Below are 24,398 nucleotides of genomic sequence, written 5' to 3'. Positions count from 1 at the left end.
TAATTCCAGTAATTGATCACAATCTCTTAGAAACTGCTAGCAGTTGTTGAAAATCGAGATATTTTCAGATTCTTTCCAAGCCATCCCCTTAAGACATGTAATCATATCATGTGACTGTAATACTTACGTCTATTTTTAAAGGTGGAGGTTTAGGTGACGATAATTTGGTCGTGGTTGGATTATTATTTCTATTATTAGATTCAACACTGCTCTCTAGATCTGTACTGTTATCAAAATCAAATTTCATACTTGGTATAATCTTGCGTAATGGTAGATCAGGTGCTCTGTTATCCTGCGTTGTTTCAGGATAAACACGGTATTTATTATTATTTTGGTGCTTTTTATCCAGTTCCTTATTATCATTATAATGTCGGAAACCATTATCAGTAGGTGTTTCATGATGTTTGGTATACTTAGGAGGAGATTTGGGTCTTTCAGGAGCCTTTTTGATATTTACTGGTGATTTAGATCTTTCTTTTAATCCTTTATAAGTAACTGGTGATTTTGGTCTTTCTGGTGCTTTCCTGACATGAGCTGGAGGATTGGGTGAAAAAGGAGTTTCTGGAAGTTTCCTTTTATCTTTTAACTGACTAGATTGGGAATCATTGAGTTTTGGTTCTTTGTCTTTCAACTTATCTTCAATTGTAGGTTTCTGTGGAACTTTCTCGAATTCTGGATCCACAAAGTGTTTATTTTTAGCCATTCTTTTAGCTGCATCACGTTGCCATGTTAACTTTCCAAAATCGTTCGGATCTTCTACAGAGGTGGCAGATTTTGCGCGAACCTTCTTCAATTCCATATTTTGTCTCCATGAAGGTACATCATCATCAATTGGTGTTACCATGGCAACAGATTTTGGACGATTAGAGCTTCGGGAATCAATGGGTTTTTTCCAGGAAGGTACTTCTTCTGATTTGCTGTTATTGTTATAACTGTCTAATATAGAATGAACAGATTTTGGACGTTCTGGATCCTTTTTCTTGATCATATTCAACACAGGTGCTGGATTGTGTCCGGTCTCTTTCTTTAATCGTCGTAACTTGACCTCTGGTTCCTGATCTTTGACGTCTGTTAATTTTGTTTTAAGTCCACCAGGTTGTTTATTGAAATCAAACTGCTGAACTGTCACTTCTGGAGGACTCTTTTGACGTACCCCAGCCAGACTCTTCAATAGTCCACCCAAGATATTTTGATCACCACCAGAACTAGGACTGGGGCTAACAAATACTGCAACAGCTTCAGGAGAAGTTTCAGGACTCATGGCTTTATGTATTGCTTCATCTATACTCATAGGAGTCTCTTTTCTGGTCTTGTTGTCCAATGGTATTCTAGGTGGTCTACCAGGACTGCTGTTCTGACCAATAACAAAGGTTTCCTGAGATGCTATTTTTAGATCGGTTCGAGGGGGTAATGGAGGTACATTTGATGAAGATTTTTTGTCCGATAAGTATGATCTACTGGGTAAAGCAGGTGGAACATCATCAACTGATTTCTTAGCCAGATCTCTTTTAGGCTTGGATAAAGCTGACTTGATCTCGATCTGTGTTTTCCTCTCTAGTGGTGATGTTGGTGGTGTTGCTATGGAAATGCTAGGTGGGGGTGAGAAGGGAAGTGGAGGAGGGGTCTCAGGTGTTGTCACATCTCTAGGTGACGCTTTAACAGTATTTTCACTCGCAGATGCAGACGACAATTTTAATCTTGATAAAACAGGAGATTTTGGTCTCGTTGATTTTGAATCGTCTTTAATGGAGGTAATATTATGAACAGTTCTTGGTGTGGCAGACGGTTTCAGATTTAAAGATGTTTTTGAGATGTTTGATTCTGAAGTGTCCATGTCTTCCTCTAATCTAGATGTCTTCAGAATTCCCCTGGGTTTAGGCACAGGAGATGTCGACTTTTTGGTTTCTGTGTGCTTGGAACCCAAATAAGAAGAATCAGTATATCTACTAGTCGATGCGTCTTTCTTCTTTGTCAAATCAGAAATGGCTGAATCTGACTTAGTTTCTGTTTTTTTATCGAATATAGAACTCTTTATGTTGTTGGAAGGTTTCAATATATCCTTTGAAATCTTATTTATGGAAGAGTCTGCTGATTTATTTATAGAACTATCACTAAATTTTGAAATTTTAGTCACTGTGACATCACTTTTCAGTTTACTTGATGGAATATCACTTTGTGGTGTGCTAGATGAAAAATCATTTTTGGGTTTAGTCACTGATAGTTCACTTTTAGGCTTACTAGATGCAAAGTCACTTTTTGTTGTACTTGTTGCAAAGTCACTCTTGGGTTTATATTTAGAATCACTTGCAAAGGCTTTTGTCCTTGATTCATCACTAGTTTTTGAGAATCTATTCACTAGTTCATCAGTAACTTTAGAACTTTTGTCACTTTTTGATTTGGTATCCTTATCTTTATTCAAATGACTTTGGTATGAATTTAAAACTGATGTTTTATTAGTGTCTAAGTGCTTGCCAGTACCGTTGGTAGTGGAACTAGCAGAATTCTTAATTCCGTTATATCTATCACTAATACTTGATTCATTCTTAGTATCAAATTTGTGCTTCAGCACGGGAGACTTTACACCATTGGTTTCAGTCCTCCAAGATTTCACGTCAGAATTTTCTTTTGTATTAGCAACATTATGCTGTAGTTTATTTCTTGTTATGGGAGAAGGTGCCACATTGTCAACCTCCATTTTATCAAATGTTTTTGAAGAATTCGAAACAGACTTGTTCTCTTTTTCACCCTGTTCATGATATTTTTTAAGAAAATCACGTAATCCACTTTTAGGTGTTTCTGGTTGAGAGGGCGTGGATTCAAATAATTTGGAAGTCTCTTTGGTCTTGGGAGTCACGCTATCACTAAATGTTTTATCACTATGTTTATTAGTAAGACTAAATTTAGATTCTTCTTTTGATTTAGAAGATTGCACTTTGTCCAATTGACTGGAATATTTTGATTTATTGTCTAACCCACTATTGCTGGTAGTAGCAGAACTTGTTGGCACTATGGTTAATGAAGTTTTATCCTCATATTTCGATTTTGGTGTAGATGTAGTAAATTGTTTGGGGGTGCTACTGGAAATGCTCGAATCATTTTCACGTGAGAGAAACTCTAAGGCATGCACATGATATTTTGATGGCGTTTTGGAAGCACCGTTGGCTTTGGTTTTCTCAGGAAATAATGACTTCCTGCCACCTACATCACCATTTGTTTTATGATCGATTTTTCTCACTTTGGACACATTTGAAGTATTATCATCTGGTGAATTGTAGACTTTGTTAGTAGGTGACATGGTACTATGTCTAAAACACAGTCTATGGTAGAGTATATTATTGTCTATATGACGTTCCATTAAGTAGACTTTACCATCACATATAGCACATTTATCACCTAACGTACCAGTCTTAGATTTCTGAAATATAACATAATTGACAATAAATAATAACACTTTTAACTTCAAAATGACTCAGGTGGTGGATGAGGATTTGATTTCCTAGCTATGCATGAATGAGTTTCATAAATGAGCTCTTGACGAATATATAACAGTGCCAAAATGTTGAGTATATGAAAAAAGATGCTGCAAACTTCCAATGATGCATTCTTGTATAAGCAAATAGTTAAAATAATACTTACATTTGAATCTTGAGAATTGATCAAATTATGTTTCTTGTCATTCGAAGGACGTTTAAGTGAGTTACTTCCCTTGGCTCCTGCCTTAGAAATGCCTGGTCCACCCACTGGAATAAAAAAAACATTCATGTACAACAAGAACTTACTAGTATGCATTAAAACTGGACAAAAAAGTGAAAAAACTTTTGAGCACTAGCTTTAACAATGGTATATCTTGGCAATTACTTTTAAAGTAAAATGTTAAAATTATGACAAATTATTATTGTAAAATTGTGATTTACCCTAAAAGAATTAAAAAATATATATACTTACATTCAGGTTTACCATTAAAATAATTATAATACTGAGATACATAGGTTACTATACTGAGTTTATCAGGTTTCTTCATTCGAACCATATCAGGAGCATCTAAAAAAGCTGGTATATCTAACTCATTTTCAGCTACTTCGAACGCCAGTTGATTATTCTCAAATATATTCTCTTTAGACAGGGAATCAAAATCACTGAAAATAAAACAGCAGCCTTAGTTATTCTTATGGTTCCCAGGATCTGTAAATGGTAAGGAACTGATTTTTTCAACTAAACATTTAGCTTTGATCATTCTTGAACTTAGCTTTTGAAATTCTGTATTGCTGAATTTTTTCAGGACTTGTATCAAAGAGTCTGTGGCTCAGGATTTTATTAGATGTTTAGTTTATTTGAGTATTAAATTCTAATCAATCAAAAACAGCTGATATGAAATATGAAAAATATCAAATGTCTTAGGGCAGGGCTACTTTTATATCAATAATCATAAAATAAGTTTAATATCTTAGATTTGACATATTCTATCCTTTAACTATTAAACCTCTATCATATTTGATCCAACACTTCTCAAGGCTAAATCCTTACATTTTGATGACAGTGAATTTTTTGATAAGTTTAAACCGTTTGGTCATATGTTTTTTACTTGTATGTTTTACACATAAAATGCAGTAGTATGGGATCTGGTCTTAAAATCACTTCTGGAAGGGGAACTTGAAGTCCCCATTAACCAAATATTTCTTTGACATTCACAAAGAAACAAGAATATGAGGTGAAAATATAGAAATGCTAGAGGGCTCTATAAGCATTCTCTTTATTTGGAAAATGTGCATCATTATGTCCAAAGATTGCTAGGAAAAAAAACAAACAACAGCAACAATTTCTTGGTATTTCTTAATTAGGGAAGTAATATATTCTAATTAATATAATAGTACAGGTAATTAATAAGAGTTCAAGGTAAACTGTCAATGTATTATTGATGTACTGACCAATATGACATATTACTGGTCATATACACCCTTTTATAAACACTGATTAATCTTTATATGTTATTTTAATATCAGCTTATACTAGTAAATATTGTTAATATTATCATATGAAATTAATGGAAATTTTAATAATCTGTAGAAGCATATGAAGTTATCAAATAAGTACAATACCAGTAATCTTGTGATAAAACTACAAAAACTCTAAACTAGGCATAAGCACATTTTATATAGTTTTTTTAGACATTTGTTGGAGTCAAGCTAGGCTTGTTACAAAGTAGTGGTCTGTAGAATATTTGCTGACCTGACTGTATTAATTAACTGCCTATCTATAGTTTTTACTAATCATTATAAGCAATATTCTTACAATTTTAACAAGTTTTCTTTATTCAAACTATAGTCTGGAATAAGGAAAGTTGATAGACTGTGAAAGATTAAAACTCCAATATCCAAGGTTTGATTGAATGATTCAAGGCTTAAGATCAAATTAATACCAAAATATGGGATAAGCCTCATAAACTCTTCACATAATTTGACAATGAACTGAATTGAATCATGTCCATATACTCCCACATTAACTTAACAAAGGTCATAACCCCTGAACTTGAAAAACACTTAAAACATGTCTAATGAGCCACAAACTTTGAGACAATTTGTTGGTTTATAACTATGATGTTTTCAATCACGTATATCCTTTTATACCTTAAATAACTCACATTTGTCCTCAATTTGTTTTAATGGAAAATGTCTTCAATCAAAATAGAAAATTTTTCTCATGATCCTATAAAACTTTCAAACAATGGGCCTCATCCTTGATTTACTATACATGATACAATATGGCCCATGATTATTAAAGGACTGAAACAATCTTTCATCTTTTATTCGTGAAATCCAAAAAATATTGGTGACTTATTTTATTTTTCAATCTCTACCCAAAACCACAATCATTAACCCCTCCAACAGCCCACAATAAGGCATTTTTTTGTGTGATATAAGCTTATAATATCTTATGCAATCTTTATATATTCAGTTAGGAAAATAAAACTGATTTGTTTTTCACTTATGAAGCATATATTCATATATAAAAATCATGCTTTTGGAAAGAAAACAATGTAAAAATGTAAGTTATAAACAATACTATTATTTATTCAACCTATTATTGTCAAAAACAATAACATTCTATATATTTAATCAAGTCATTCATGTCAAAGTAAAACACCATGAGAAATTATGTCTCTAACAGGATCTGACTTGACAAAGTTTGTCATTTGTCCACTTCGATGACCCATGTCATTTCCTTGACTGATGGACAGTCAGTGGACATTGGATTAACATGATAAGAACGACCAATATTTATTCGTGAACAACTCACAATGTTAATTTCACAATATCAACACGGGAAACTTGTATCTCATACTCACAGCATGTACAAGGGATCTTGTTTCCGAGTACTCAGAAAGGACCTGTGTGACCCCTAATTTAAGAGGTATAAGATAACAATGATTGACAATGTATCCCAGGTTAATAAACACAGACTAGTGTGAGAGTGAGTGGAGTATAAACATTGTGTGGAGGAGTGGTGAGAATGACCTCCCCCCGAAATTAACACTTGTTCCTTCCTTTATTATACGGCTCTTGATCAAGGCTACTTATTCCTTCCTTCATTTAATAGTCCTTTTAATCAAGGCTATCATTTTCTCTGCATAGTAAAATGGATGACCGAATGATTTTGAAATTCTATATTGTTGCCCTTAAAGATAAAGAAATATATATGATATGAAAATATCTGAAATAATTGATTGCTAGTATCTTAATAAACGAGAAGTGACAAAAGTCAGAACACTTTGTATTATTGAAGCAGAACTGTAAGTTGGATTTCGATTCTGAAAAGTGTTATAGGAATTTGAAATAAGGCACTTTTACATGGTAAAACTAGTGACTTTTTCCTTTTATCTTATACTAGTTATACCCTGTCATACTTAAATTACAGGTACCTTGATCAAAGGTATCATTCTTGCTACATTAATACTGTCCTTCACCCACAAATTTCTTTAATTAAAGACACCCTGATCAAATCTATCATTCTTACCAAATTATTAAACCTAATATGACAATGAGTCAAACTAAAATTACAATAGATCTATTATAACTACACTTTAAATCTTATCCCCCATGATTCATTCTTGTAAAATATCAAAGAAATCGGTCTGACGTCTTAATAAACATAGTGAAATTGAATAATGAATCACTGTTCAATATATTCAAATTATGAAATTTCAAATATTTTAATACGTTAAGGAGTGTGATCATATAAAAGATAGATTGTTGAAGAAAATTGACTAGTAAAGCTGCACCTGGGTTTTTAACTGTATTTCCAGCTGATTTTCTTTGTGGTGTCTTGGCTTTGTGCAAGTACAAAGTGATTGCATTATGCATCAGTTCATTCAAGTTTAAATCTAATGACAGCAACCCATATTTTTTCTTTATAGAATTAGTTTGGTTATATGAGGTAATGATAAAAACGCACCAGTTCTCACAAGCACAGGCAGTGGTAGTATAAGTTGGGATTTGAAAAATTCATTAATTATTCATATAGTTACAATCTAATTAAACTATGTCTGAATCTACTGATGCAGCAAGGTATATCTAAACTCAAATGAACTATGAAATGTGACCTGTATGGCCAAGACTATTAAAAGATTATCCAGGATTAAATATTACATCACAAATAGTTTAACATACACCTAACAGAATTACCATATACTTGTTTTAAATAACATTGTTTCAGAGCAGGTTTGACCTGTTCAACCAAACTACCACAAAAAAAAAATCTGCATGTTTTAATGAGCATCATAGAGTACTTTATTTATTTAAAGGAATACTACCACTTAAATCTATTCTGCAATTTGTACTAATACCTACTTCTTAAACTGAACATAAAATTTCAAATTTAAGGATTTTGTTGTAAAGTGAACTGATGATTACAATGAGCCAACTCTAATTGGCCAAGATTGAGAATTCAATTCATGTTTATAAGAGGTTGTATTTGTTTAAGTCTAAATTCAGCAAAAAGGTTGCAAAAAATCAATGAGCATGATAGAGTACTTAATTGCCTTAATTTCAAAAGCACATTTTTTTTCTTGTATAAGAAACAAGATCAGCATCTTTAAGAAGCCTGAGGTTTTATTCAATTATTTCCTTAAATAAATTATTCACTGACGAAAGATTGAAAAAGAAAATGTAAAAAAAAGCATGACAGATTGCTAAATATTCATCAATCTAGACATTTTGTGATTTAATTATCCGATTACATGTCAGAATCTGTGATGTGGAAGAATTTAACAAGACTGAGTCATCAGGTGGTTCTCTTAAACTAACTTCATTACAGAAAATATATAAAAAATATTACAGAAAATATATAAAAAATATCAAATACGTTTATACTTTAGTAAATCTTATTATATGAATGTGATTGTAAGGTGGTTTATGACATTTATATGTGCAGATCAGACTTAATTTACTGCCTAGATTGGTTATTTGGTTTATTCTCTCTTATTCATTAAAGTGCATGTGAATTACAGATATTCAAGAAATTGGAATATTGCAAGTAAAAGCTGTAAGTAACCTTGATGCAACATTCAAAGAAAGAAACTTCATTAACATCAAATACTTGGAATTTAAGAAGAGAAAGAAATACCCTCTTGTTAGCAGATTGAATATTGAAATTGTGAGTCAGAAGGGATTAATTCTATCACAGATTTCCAGCTTCCATTCAATTTCTCAGTTAGAATCAGGATCCAATCAATTCTTGGAGAATTATGAGATGACATTGGCACTGACAGTTACATTATGATTCACACTTCTTTTACCATAAAAAAATATTTGAAGAGACATTCTATTCATGTATAAGATGGAACTACGGTAATTGCCTCCAGTCAGTAGTTCTACAGAGATGATTCAAATAATTTTGAAAGACTTCACTGGACTACATCATTACCAATCATCAACCTTATATCAGAAAATGTCTGAATGAATGATGACAAAAAAACCTTCCTTTGATGGAATGGTTTCATTTATTCCTTAAGCATTTCGAATAGCCATATATCAATCTACTCTATAGGACTGTGAATCTTTTACCAATAAATAAGTATTTATCTTGTTGCTCCTTCCATTTCATTTTTGCTTTTTTGTTCTTGGACCTGATATATAAGGCTACTATTTAACCCCACAATGTTACAACCTTTAGTTCCTAATCCCCTAGATCCCTTATTAATGCAGTGATGCCCTACCCCTATCCCCATTATCTCTATATTTAAGGCCTTGATTTCAGTAGACATATATAATCAATAAGTACTAATGTATGGTCTATAGTAATAAATAATAAATATATTGATACTAGATAAAACCAATCAATACCGACTGTTAAATCATACTTCATTTAGTCATTTAGTATCTTAGTTATCAGTTCCTTCCTTTGTTGGTAATTTGTACTATTAATATCACTGTACACTAATGTCTTTCTCAGACAAATATTTCATTGAATAAGGTTAAGACGTTACAGTCATCTTTTCATATGATCGATCATGTTAGTTCAACTCAAACAGCATAATATTCATATTGCTTAATGTCTTGGTGATCAAATTGCTTGCAGAGTTTAAGTCACTAGTCCAGTCTAATTGATTTCTGTACTATGTAAGGTAGAAGTGATATGAGAAAAATAGTCTTGAACCATGCCCAAACCAAACTGAACATAGCTTCAGACATTTCTTTATCAAATTGGTGGCTTAAGAAATCTCTTTTATGTCGAATGAAACTTTTTAAACTTCATGAAGAAATATAGGCCATCTTTTTAGTTCATTACATGACAAACAGAAAAGTTTAAAAATGTAAAATTAGAACAAAGCAAAAACACAATTATCACCTTTTCAGACTATGTTCAAATTAAAATAGCAGATTGAAGACATGATGAGGATTGTTTAAACAATGTCAACATTTAAACGAGAGACTAAATACAGACATAGAACACCTTAACATCATCATTTAACATCCTCTACTTTCTCTATTACCTTCTTCAAACACAGAAATACTTCTACCATTTCATTTATAACACGTAAATTACTGAGTCCTCCATCAATACATTCATTGTCAGTTTAAGGTATCTACTTTGTGGACTCATCAAAAAAGATACTGAGTAGACAAACAAACAATTGCCAAGTGCAATCAAAAATTTAGATGAGCTCTGTGTCGCTAGCAACGACTGCCACAATAGGAAATAGAGTGGATCTTAAACTCTTTTGACTTGACCAAAAAAACAATATTTATAAGAAAAGTGGACTCTTAAAAATCTTTTTATTTGGCTACCATGTTGTTGAAGTTTTATCTTCAGGTCAAGCAATTATATAGATGACAGTATCACTTTAAAAGAAGGATGTAAAAGGAGAGAAAGTTAAATTGAAGGGCATAGAGAATATTGAATTAGGAAACACTTGTTCATGTTGTTCTATAGACTTAATGCATGACATCAATAGTTGTTTGTTTATTTTCTACCTTCTTTCTATTCTGTTGTACTCTATCTGTTGATTATACAGGGCTGGTCAATATCAGCTTTTACTGGTGTTTCTACGGGAGGTAGATGTTTAAAGAGGCCCAGAACTGAGGCTGACTGAGCTTCGACCAACCCCCATTTTTAATTCCTTTTCATCTTACTTAGAGAAAGAAAAAGCCTATGAGCCCCACTTGACAATTCTGTGGCAGCCCCACTTAATCAATCATAGAAACACAACTGGTTGTATTCAATGTGATAGTCAGGCCTAAGGGTTCATTAACCAATTAAAAATATATAAACAGATGAGAAGTTGGTTCAAAGGTGGTGGATTCTTTGATTTAGTTTTACTGAATTTAAACTCTGTTTAGGAGGTTGACTATCAATTTTTGTAATTCTACAATATAACTGTCTGGTAAAGTAATATTTAAACAGAGATTGAGATCAGGTTCATTTGAACTGTCTGACATTTTGGGGGAAATTTGAAACGTAATTAGGTCAAATTCAAATATAGAACCTTCACATTGTCTCAATTAAGTTTTATTAACCTTTGCGACTTTATTTCAAATGATGTAGATTGACGAAATGACATTAAGGTATGAAAACAGTATGGGAGTGTTAACTCTCTGAAGTCTCTTTCTATTATATTTGTTTCAATCTTATCAACAAATTGTCACATGGTTGACGTTAATCTCTTAATCATGAAAAAATTCAGGGTTCGAATTATGTTGAAACATTTCATTAGCAATTTATTACACCAAATTTCAGTTTTGGATAATCAAGTTAAATTTTGATTCGCAATTCTTCAAAATTTGGTTACAATTCATGATAGTTTTCATGAAATTTATATTGCAAAAGGATCACAGAGGGAATCACAATTTGCGATGTGATACAATTCAAATAAAATCACCTGGAGTTTAAATAATTCAAATCTACTTACATCAAATCTGGTCTGAAACGATGAATGATGGCACAAAATGCCAGACCATCACGCCAGGATGTGGACATGTCAATAACGTTGACATCCCGATATCCCTCAGTTCGTCTAGCACACCATTGCTGTAGGCCTTTAATTTTAGACGCCATCTTATTTCAGCAGCAACTTATTTCTGAATCTGAACTAAAGGATTTCTTAACCTTTGACCTTTATTTGGTTAACTCAACATGATTGGTTGTTCTGAAAATAAAAAACAGGAAATGAAGAAGTTCAAAATAAACACGAGTTATTTGTTAAAGCATCTTTAAGGTTAAGAACTGTGATTATTTTTAATCTTTCTTGGTTACCATGACGGTTTACAAGTCACTTCTGAAATAAGACCAGATTATCTTTTCTCTTTGTGTCTTCACAACTCTGCATAAAAAAAAGTTGCAAAAATTTTAAAAGTATTTTAAATACAAAGTACTATTGTTCCTATACATCTCAGTTCAGAATTGAAAAGAATATAGACGGCCACATGCAGTATACAATGAGCGGACGTCGAGACAGTAATTCTTTTTGCCTGTCCTTTTTGATTTTAAACTGTCTTGGGATCTTCAAGGAGTCAGTAGAGTCATGGTTGTCATGGATTTTATTGAGCTTTCTTAAATTTATCCATGTATGTGAGACATTGATAGCATCATTCCAATTTTCAGTCTGTTGTCTGTGGGGTATGCAACTCCACTTGAACTAAATGTTTTATGACATAGCTATTTGAAAGGTACAGTTAAGTAATTCTACAATATCAGGAACTACTGACATCATCTGACAGAAATTGGAATATGCAAATAGTTGCCATGATCCTAGTACACATAAAAAATACAATCCTATAACTGCTCAGTCAGAATCTTCTCCTGTAACCTGCATCACAGAACAATTTACAATCAAATCTACACTCTATCATGAAATAAATTTAAAGATAAAACCTTTAAAACTATATTAACAGCCAATTCCAATTCTTAGTCTATTCAATAAGATCTCTGAATAAATAAAATACAGCTTTCAATTCTAATATATATTTCAGGACTAAGCCAATAGAGCAATTTATACTAATTATATAGTAGAACTTGTAACAGCATGTCTGGGTCAGTAAGACCAACCTTTAATAACCTTTTACTTAATATATGACCAGATCACAATGATCTTTGGCAGACCCAAATAAAACAATTTCATAATTCACCATTATAATCCATTTAAAAACATTGTTAGATTATTACATTTAGAAAATATTGAATTGATTTCATAACATTGTTTATCTAAATAACAATTTTCAGATGAACCCTAAGCGTGAGCTCTCAATGTGAATGAAAAAATAGCCATTTACCCTGAACTACCAGTAAAATAACTTACAGTGTATGATGTTAATTTTATCTGATGTCACTTGGTAACGACTGTTTCATCAATCAATGTATTATTATAGTATCACAGAATTTTGTTGCCCTTAGTCACAATGCTGGTCAAAATCAACGTCACCTCAGTTATGAAGATATAGCACAATAAAAATTTGTTTTCAAAACAGTAAAAGAAAGTTTTGCAGTCAATTGTCTCATAGCATTCTAGAAATGAAATGAAATGAATGGAGTTTTACGTCCTACTATTCTGGGCTAATGAAGACGGTCATAGCACTCTAGAATAAAACTATGACGTATGATTGGATTGTTTAAAAAATAACAGGATTTGACGTGAAATGCCATATGAGAAATTCGTCATGACAACAGTAAAAGGATGTGATCAACAGGATATGATATCTTGATATTATGACATTGTTTTAAATTAACTATTTCCTTTATAGTCTACTGTTATTATATTAACCAAATATCATACATTATTTTAAAATAGTTTTTTCCTGTATTTAATTGGTTCAGATCCAAAATCGGAATACATTGGCAATGATAGCAATTTCAAAATTACCAGTTAAAGCTTATACAATAAGGCAATAAGGAAATACCATATAAAATGATACAATAAAATACTTTCATTGTTCAAATAGTGCTCAATACATCAACTGAAGAGCGATATTTTAATAATTCTAAACATTATTTGAAATAGACCGAATTTTAAATAATATAGCTATATGGACTTTGAGTAAGAGTTGTCATGTTGAGAAATCAATGGCAGTTGCTTTAAGTGTCATAATGTTTCCCTAAGCTATGTGAGTGCACAATTACATGTTATTTTGATTTGTTAAATTCCAAATTCAGACTATTTTGGCAATGTTACCATTTTATAAAATAAACTATTTATATATATATTTATATTTAAAAATAATATATAGAAATAACATTTGTAATGGTATGTATTATATAAATATCATTCATTATTTCTAAAATATACCAAGTTTTAAATATGAGCTATGTGCACTCTGATGCACTATATTATCATCTTATTATCATCTTATTATCACCATGGTTAGGTGGGGTCAAGAAAATTAGATTTAACCTGTCTTATTGTCTATTAGATGAAAGAGAAAAGTGTAAACTAGTGATAATAAGATATTATTATCATTATCAACAGATAAACATTGGGTGGGATTTTTACCTCTTTCCTTTTCAAGTCACGATCATATCAAAAACAATTATCACAACTAATTGGCAAATTGTACCTTGTGAAAGCATACTGTATCTTGTCAAGGCATATTGTATCTTGTCAAGGCATAGAAAGGATGTAAAATTCTATTTCATTTGATTTGTTAAAGAGACAAGTTCGCCAATCGCACTTTAGTCTAAAAATTGTGCATATTTTTAATAAGTATAAGTATTTACAGCTCACTGTTGAAATTTGAGCCATGTATTCCCAGAATTATCAGTATTTGAAAGACAAAATGATGAGTCGAAAAGATATATAGAAATAGAGAGTAGTTTGAGGTATTTTGTAAGGAAACCTGTCACATTAAAGTTAAATATGAGCTATAATGATTAAAGTAAACCAGGATCAGAAAGGTTTCTCTATCACAGTGGGTGTATTTTTCCATTGTAAATAAAAACAGATTTTAGCACTGGTACCAGGAAACCAAGATTTTATAATGGTTAATGTAAAACACATTTTTTCCTCTTACAGTCATTGTGCTAGAAAAATACATGACATTTTTACCCAATTCTTCAACATTTCCTGTAATTCAAAATTTGAATATTATTCTTAAAATACTTGCGCTAAGAATAATAGATTTTTTAAATCACAGCATAAAAAAATCAGCCCACTTCCACTGTTAAACAATAGGTTTAAAAATATAACAATGGCAAGATCACAACATGTCAAATTTGATTCTAGCATCTGTATGCCGCAGTTTCTGTTAATGAAACTGGAAAATACATCTGTACAGGCAGACATGTTTAGGCTTCTATAAAGTTTGAATTTGTAACTGAAATCAGTTATCACAAATGGAATTCATTTCAACGAAACTGACGAACACATCTAGAATCACTTTTCTTTTTAACTATATCCCAACTAACAACATTTGAAAATTTAAAAAAAATGTTGACCCACATCAAAGAGTAGTAGGTCAAGTTTGAATGAATTACTGTAATCAGGTAAAATCTAAGATTCAGGTAAATAAAGTTGATCATCTATCATAATAGTTGATGATGTTAGATGTTGATAAAGTGTATATAATATAATGACAGTTACACACCTCTATCTTATATTTGTAACATCAAATTATGTCAGTTTCAAAATTCTTTTCCCATGTTTATGAATGAATGACATGAATTTTATACTCTATTTTTATGAATAAATTATCATAAATAACTTTTCCAGATTTTGAACATTAATAATATTTGTCCCTGATTTTTTTCTTGATGGTGATTACTTACTTTGTGTGCCCTCAATCAGATTCAATTTCAATTCAATCACATCAGATGATTAGCAACATATAGTGGAAAACAACCGATTGGACATTTTCTGTAGCGCCCACAACCAGTTGTCAAAATCTTTGACAAAACTCTAGTCTGTGACAAAAAATCGTTTTATGCCCTCAGCAATGTGGGCAAGCCTAGATAAGCTTGTCAATACTGCTCTCAACAGAAATAAACTGAGTGTATGCTGGCCTTACAGTATTAACTTTTTTTCCCCAAGCAAACAGAAGTAAACCCAAGCCCTTAGTGAACAAATATAGAAAACCTTAACACTACAGTTCCCTCAACAGAAGATACATGTACAGTTCATTAGTATGTATATCCTCGATGATCAAAGAAACAAGCAACCTGCTGAAAAGACAGTACAATAATCTGATGTGTCTGTATTCAGTTTGAGACACCAGTGTATCAATAGACAGAATACAATAGAGATGATGTGAGAATGAGAAGATATACCTCACGAACTCATCAGAATGTTAAAACCCCTCTCTTACCTAACAGATAGATTACAGTCTTCACAAGATGTATCCAAACTACTCTAGCTTAATGACCCAACTAAGCTTTCCAATATAAGTAACTAGTTGTTTGATTTTTAAGTAGTTTTACAGGTAATTAATGGTGTTTTTAAACTAACTTAGTATGAGGACTGTAAATCCAGCTCAAGGCTGTACCAGTATCTTTAATCTTTACACTAGACATGTCATGATTTAAAGCAAAAATCTATGTTTATTTTGATAAATCAGGGCCCCATTTTTTAACATATTTTAAGATTCATTTTTGTTGCTTTAAAATGTGCATATTTAACATTGGCCAGGATCTTTAAAATGGTTATATTTGCATGTTTTGTCAGATTTGAATTTAGCATCATGTTTTTCTTAAATGATTAGGGTTAATGAAGGCAACTTTCAGAGATTCCAGTACTATATACAAGAATAAATTCATATTTAACTATTTAAATCTATATATGTTAATATGTACTGGGTATATCTGTAGAAACATCAAGGAGACCATCCAAGCATAAAGTCAGAACTATAATGTTGGCTATCTACTCTAATAATACCTATCATTAATCATTCATAAGATTTACATAATTAATATACATCCTATACTAGACTACAGGTTATTTACTTTACTAAATATAGTTCAAATTGTTTTAGACTCGTTGAATAAGCTCTCAGATTTGACAAAAGTGAAATGATGATAGAAAAAATGACACGCATGACATATCAATATTTGTCAAGTCAATATGTGCTCTCAACTTTTTCTATTAAATAAGTGTTAAATATACTTGTAAGATACAAAAGCAAAATATATCGACCGATAAATCTCATCCATTTTTTAGCACTCAAAATAAACAAGTTTATAATGGAATTAAAATAGATATATCAGCAAATGCTTCAGTATGACAATAGCAAATGACAATCCTTTACAATACAATACATACATCTTTCAAAATAATATATTTCTATGATTAGATAGACTGTCTAGTGTCTAAACACATAACATAGACATTTTGAATGTTAAAGTTGATAACATCAAATATTCTCTTTCCCCTGCCAAAGCAAAATTCTCTCCATTGCACACCCTATGGCATTTTCTCTTTTCATAAGCAAAATAACAAGCACAGACCATATAACACCTTCCTTCCATAATCAACCTCAGCTCAGACATTGTATACAATAATTTTTACCAACAGCAAAATTCTTACCATTGGATATTACATGATATTTTGTTTACCATAAGCCACAAGACCAGCACAATCTTCAAAAATAATCAACTTTAAGCCCTACCGTAAAGAAGTCTGAAACCTGGTTGAAGGCAAATAATAAGCTTAGCTTAAGCAGAGTTAAATACTGGTAGCTCTTATTTCATTCCTTTCAAATCATCAACTTTAGCCCAGACATTAAATAAAAATAATTTTTACCTTAAAGAAGGAAGTCCAGTTAAATCCTGGTTGAAAACAAATAACATGCTATGTTTAACTGACAACTGGCATGTAGCAGGTTATAGTGAGTAAGCTAGCTATAATACGTACTGATAAACTACATGTGACACGCTTATTTTCTATACAATAATATTGATTTTACTGTGTTTTGATGTAGATCTATTTTAACAAAGACAGAATCCAATTATTCAGCATATATATTGAAACTTATGCTGTTTACATTAAATGACACTAAATTCACTGTTGAAATTATGTTAAACTGTTTAAACCTCTGAACTTAAGCACCTGTTTTATTCAAACTTTTATTTGATGCTGGCATTGAAGGAAAAATAAGACAATGTATGGCAGCCCAGCAGAAGCATGATTTTAACTCAAAGTATAATACAAAACAAATTTTGGTAACATAAAAACAGCCTCTCATAGAACAGAATTCTATCTAGCCTGACAAATCTGGTCCTACCCAATTCCTTGTGTTATTCAACTCAAAAGTGCCATTAGATGTCTGGCACTACCCATGACACAAGATAATAAAACCTCTGTATATCATGTCTTAGGAACATTGTCAAGCTATTACAAATTGAAAAGGGTTAAAACTAAATAAGACTTTACCTTTGATATAGTCAAACACCATTAAATACCACATTCACCTCATAGTGCTCAGAAAAGTACAGTGTACACTTTAACAATATGCATAACAATATATATATATATCACCATGAAACCTGGTTGTCTAAATTCAGGTCTAACAAGTATTAAATCACTCTAACAATGCTAATTAACTATTGTTAACAAAACAAAATGACCATACATGGAAATAAAATCTTTACAAACTCAATACTGGTACAGTGGAATATAACACATTCAGGTACTTTCCTAAAGCTGAGTTCCAACCCATGTTTAATCAGGATTTCTTTTTAATATTGTATTAACCAGTCATGTCTGATTGATGTATTTATTAATTCCTTTGTGATTATGGTTTGACACATTTTGATAGTTTGACACATTTTGTGAGTTTCCCACAAGCTCAGGAAGAAAACTGGACATAAAATCTTAATATCTCAGTCAGAAAATAGAAATTCAATTCTACACAGATGACAATTATAATGAAGTAGGCTCTGTATACCTATGATACAGTATATTCAACTTGTTTATTATATTATTTGTTTATGTTGACAATATAGCAACATATCCTGATGTCATTTGTTTACATGTCACGTATAATATCATAACCACTTAACATGGGACATAAATATTGCGAAACATTTCAAATTAAATTTGATTTTCCTCAATCTAATATTAGTAAATATCAATTAACTCACACATATTGTACCTTAAACATCATTAAATTCATATTGTAGGCTACATTACAATAGTATAAAAAGTTTTGTAGGAAAATAGTCAAACAATATAAAACTCATAAGACAAAATAAGCCAATATCAATATATCATTTTTCTTAATACGTTCACATGCCATTTCTAGAGGGAAGCTAATAGTCTGCTCCTCAAATATCCTGAAATCCAGACAAAATTATTCAAATGATCAGAAAATCACAAAGAAATTTAGCATTACCCTTACCCTAAATGACAAACCTTCTTTCAAAATAATATTCAAAACATTACTTACTTACTACTTATCAAGAATATAATCCAATTCGTTATCCAAGCCTAATTAATTAACTGAATACCCTAATTAATAAAAGTCGTCAATATGTTGATCACATCTCAAGTAAATCATTTCAATGTTGTCTCTTCAAATGACACATGACTTAATGTAGTAAACTCAAGCACCTGATTCAAAATCGTGGGATAACCCTTAAAATAAAATATTGACTAAAGACAGGCCTCTACAAGTCATAATATTAACTGACGTCATTATTTCAAATTTGAAGATATTGTGACACAATACTGGCAAAAATGATTTCTTTTTATTCATCTATGTCATAGATATTTTAGAAGTTTACACACAATCTCAAGTAGTGATAAGTGATCAGGGTCTATTATGTTCCATCTGAAAGTCATGCAATAAAAAGTTACATAGAAGAAATAAGTCATATTGTCGTCTGCTATGCCATCTGCCTGCGTTCAGTTGGTCGCTTTGTTTTCCCATCAGTAACCTATTGACAAGGCTTGTTTAGTGTAAAACAACAAAACACATTTAAAATGCAGGAAATGGAACCCTACATTTGAATTTTCATTTAAAAAAACTCTGAGATCATAGCCAGTGCTTTTGACAACTACATGTGTAATACAAGTAATTTGAAATACACATACATGTACGCATGTCCTTTATCACAAAAGCCACTTCAAAATGAAAACGTGTTTAGAACATTAGCCTGAAGATACCTTTAGTTATCCCCACCCTAAGTAAATAGGACAATCTCAATTGAAACTGCCATAAACAAGAAATACAAATTGTGCTTATGAGTCACAATGTTTTTTTTCAATAAAACCCCTTAATTTAGACAAAAAAGAAAACAGGTATGAAATACAGGTAAATTAAGAAGAATTGTCATACTTTATTATCAGAAATCCCTTACTATTTCATTTTCCCAGGGTTTTATCTCAGATATTGAATGAATGGAGAGAAAACCCCACGATATAGTATGACTCTAAATGTGTGGGAGGTAGACTACAAAAGAAAATCAAGTGACAGTTGAAATTAAGAGATCAATAAACTTTTGACTATGTAGGTAAAATAAATCTAAATTCAACCTATTTACGTATCTAAATTTTTCTTCTCAAGTCAAGACGAGTTTGATGTCTGTGTGGACTGCAACTGACTATTCAAAATTTGAATTCCCCAAAGGCCAAAAAAAAAAACGTTTTGATGCTAAAAAACACTAAATTTGACATCAAACATTTGTGGCTATCTCCTCTACACTAGAGCCTTTATGAATAAAAAATAACTCTGTAGTTAATTTAACTCAGTGTTAAGTTTTATGCATAGTTTTGCATATGGCCCAGTTAACATTTCACAAAACTTTTCACCAAATCATTTCAAGGCCCAAATCAAAACAAAAGAGCAAGATCATTCAGTTGATACAAAGTCAAATTGTTTACCTTCTGCTTGAAATAAATTCCTAAATTCTCCACAAATCATTCTATTGTTAATAAATGAGGTTTGAAAGGTAAAATACCGAGCAATCTGTTGTTTAGTTAAAATCAATGTCATATTTTACATATACTTTATTCTATTTCAATATTCTCCAACTAACTAAAGGTCATATATTATTGGTATACCGGTACTAAATCAATACGGTACTTGAAAATTACCATTTAAATATTGATGAATTTTTCTCACCAAATTTTCTGAAGATGGGTGAAGATGCACTGTCTTCAAAAAAAGGCTACTTCAGGTTTTTACTCCAAGTAACTCAAAGAAGAAACAAAACAAAATATCTACTTTTCCATCAGAATAAATGTCCATGAGATTGAAGGATAATGTGACTGATTAGCATAAGCTGTAGTTTGTTTCCGAAAACGTACTTATATTGATGAGTAATTTCATGTGAAAAGTATTGTTTAAATATTGTTTAAACCACAAGAAAAACATAAACTATGAAAAAATAAAATTCAGCATGGAAAAAATCACATAAAATATGTCGCTGGTAATAATTCATTTGTTCCAAAAATCATGTTTCTTAAAGGTATTTGAATATTCATATTTTATAGAGAAACCTTACCTATTTAATTTTTATGAAATATTGTGTATACAAAAGTCAGAGTCTAAAACACAAACTGGTAACAAGACTACATAGAAATTTGTTTTAAATGTCACTATTCCTGGTAATAAAAAATTATATTTCTTTAAGTCTTATGAATATTCATATTTGTAAAGAAAATGTTACCTACTTATCCAAGATGTAATATATATTTATAAAAGTCCCACAATGTTCAAGAGCTAACTAGCTAGTTAGTTTTGTTCTAGTCTACTAACTTGGCTTTGTTCTAGTCTAATAACTGTCAGGTATTAGTATAGGTAGATTAAAGGTGTAAGTAACAACTGACCTCCCCTGGGCTAACACCTCTATTCAACACCTCTATTATCTGATGAACCTTAATGAGAATTGAGGCCTACACAAGTTATTGTTGTCCCATATTTCATGCTATCTGAACTTTAATAGATATACATTACTGTTAATTCAGATTAACACTGCACTGGATGCAGCTGCAATCAAATGATTTAATTTATTTTCTCACATTTATAGATCAAATCTTAAGTAAAAGGTTCTAGGTATTCAGAAATTCTGTCATAACAAGTTTGGGTTTAATGCCATCTAAATTGTCCAAAACAGTTATCCATATGCATGTTGGAACTATCATCTTTTAAAGGGATTGTAAAGAGGATTTCTAATTAGTTACGTACATCAAGAATATTGAGAGCATCAATTTGCGCCATTCCAATTTTCAATCAGACGTCTGTTGGTTTAGTCATTCAGTAAGAAGTGTTTTATGACAAGCTATAGAAGCTCTTCCCTTATTAAAAAACATATTTTTCTGTAAATTGCAAACACTGCCACTTTAAATTCACTGAATTGGGGTGAATTAAAGACTGAGAGACTATCTAGTACAATCTTAATCCAACTTTAAATATCAGGGTCATTGGCCTTTACTATGAGATTAGCTTTATCATTAATCCTCTTTCACTGTAATTAACACAGTATTATCTATATTATAATAACTGTGATAAATATAACCTGGCTACTGCATGTTAAAATCATGCAGATAAAATCCTTTTGAAGCGAATCTACATTATAACAGAAGTGAAATCGATTGGATATTTCATGTCATACTTTTCTGGTCTGGATTGCCAGGACAGTAACAGGAACAACCAGACGATTTTTCTCTCTGAGTCCTTGAACCTGCATCAGTCCAAAATAAAGATATTGTGTATTAGCCCTCTAAAGACCCACATCCCCATCATAGCACCTAGTTGTCTGGCAGATAAAAATGCAATTTAACTGGACCATTAATTTTACTCCTTCCATATCATGATTTTTTGATAAGCTTTATGAAAGATTTTAGAGAAGACATTGATGCTATGCAACACAAATATGCAATCTAGAACATATTATGCAATGGATTTTATACTTCACTGTTTAGTAACATTATATTAATATAATTGTTTCAGATCTTTTTCCATCTATTTAAACAATATTTATTTCATTATTACAATTCATACAGGTATATTACAGATATCAACAAACGATCATCAACAACTCCCACATTTTGATCCAATATTCAATGAGTTAATGTCACCCTGTGTCAGTGAATTGTTTTTGAATGACATAGGGGCACAATATGTGCAACAATATGAGAGATATGACCTGAAAAATAATAGTTACCTGCCCAAATTTGTTTTTTAGACTGCATTTGCCTGACTGGATACCATAAACATATGTAGTTGTTTGTGATCGTGTGTCAGTTGTGTGTAATTTGTTTATGAATTAAGATGAACAAGTTGTAAACAAACTGATATCTAATTATTAATTACAGATATCAAATCTTACATTTCTCAACAAGTTCAAAAGTTCATTTAAAGACAAATTTGTGATGAAAACAAAAATTCAACTGATTGCACCTGCCCTAACAGCTATCCTCTCTTCATTCAAATGAACTATATTTTGTAAAAATATTTCCTTAAAAAAATTTGCTAAATAATTGTACCATACCATGAAAAACCCATCAAAAATAGAATTTAGATCAAAAATGGCTGTCCTGGCATCAGTGAAACCATCCTCTCGAAACTAAATTCAAATAATATATTTCATTAAATGAATTCAATGTTTAATCACAAAAATTCTTAATTTGAAATCACACCTACACTTCAAAAATTCTTTGTACATTATAATAGCCCAGAGTATAATTTAACACATCATTAGTAAGCTTATTGATATTGATAGGGTGAAACTATAAATGTCATCCTGTAAAATGTCAATATTATAGCAATAACAATTGACATCCACAATATTGTCATAGTTATTAGACCTTAATTAACTTGCCTTCACTATCAAAATATTAGCTTTAGATCATAATGTCACTTTCATATTAACTTTCATTTACTTTATTCAAATTTGACAAAATCTTAATCAATCAAACATTTTCAAACAGTTTCAATATTTACCCTTACAGATTTTACATTTGATTACCTGCACATATGTTAAAATTTTGTAGCCTACTGCCTTATCAAATAAAGAAGAGCCCTGGATATTTTAGCTAAATATTTTCGGCAGTGTGATATTGTTCCGTCTACATTTTATATCATCTTTTCCATCAACATTAATGGTGTTAATTCTGCAGCAGTGTCGCTATTAAGCAATTCATCGAATATGACGCAAATTCGGCATTTTATACCCACCGTATCACCTATTGAGCCGCCGAATTTTTCAAAGATAATTTAGTGATACACTGTTGCAAATTTCTAAATTTAAATTGTAAATCTGAGTGATATTGGAGCAAATGACAAAGATTTGACCGATAAGAATTTTGTGATGACTTACCTTTACTTGATCAACTGTATTTTGCAATTTAGATGTTTTCAGACATCAATGTTTGTTTACCAGTTTTCCCCGTTCCTGAACATACCTTCAAATTGAAATGGCTTCATTATCCAGACATAAAATTAAAAGTAAAGATAACGGTAAAATCTGTCTGGAAAATCAATACTACTTATCGATGGGTGTAAACTGCTGGATGCCCAGTAGCCCACTTTAGATGTTCAATGTAGATGCATATAAGATACGTTTGTTAGAATAACATTACAATATAAATTATTGTAGGAAAAATAATATGGGAATTCAAATTGCTTAGTATAGTAAATCTTTCTGTTTTGAATTATCATTCTAGTCATCCTAGCATTTTAGATACACCATGTCGTGTAGTGTTGCCAGATCTCTAGACTGGATTCTTATGCATTTATGAAATGCCTTGCTTTTGAATAAATATTCTTTTCCAAGGTAAGAGTATGATATGGAATGTTTGTCTACTTCACATATTTTGTCTTATTAATCACTGTTTGTAGATGTATGAAAAAATTAAAAAAATAAATTTTCAATGATATTTAAGTCTGGCAACACCACACTTTGCCAGAGATCGAAACAATATGGCGGCAAAACAAACTAACAAATCTTGAAAGTTGAGCTAAGAGGATTGAAAATCTAGA

General features: G+C 31.2%; 1 protein-coding gene across 1 annotated transcript; it reads right to left on the bottom strand.

Annotated features, from left to right (window-relative positions):
* Window positions 1–4,006: 4,006 nt before the first annotated feature.
* Window positions 4,007–11,538, bottom strand: LOTGIDRAFT_78103 (hypothetical protein; the record flags this gene model as incomplete). Its single annotated transcript, XM_009047300.1, has 2 exons — window positions 4,007–4,136; window positions 11,405–11,538. Coding segments are annotated over 2 exons (264 nt in total), but the record flags the coding sequence as incomplete, so codon positions are not given.
* Between the last annotated feature and the right edge of the window lie 12,860 nt (window positions 11,539–24,398).

The sequence above is a fragment of the Lottia gigantea genome, assembly GCF_000327385.1.
Source record: "Lottia gigantea unplaced genomic scaffold LOTGIsca_11, whole genome shotgun sequence".
Lineage (NCBI taxonomy): Eukaryota > Metazoa > Mollusca > Gastropoda > Lottiidae > Lottia > Lottia gigantea.
The sequence above is the reverse complement of the archived record's forward strand: the minus strand, read 5'-3'. Positions and strand labels throughout refer to the sequence as shown.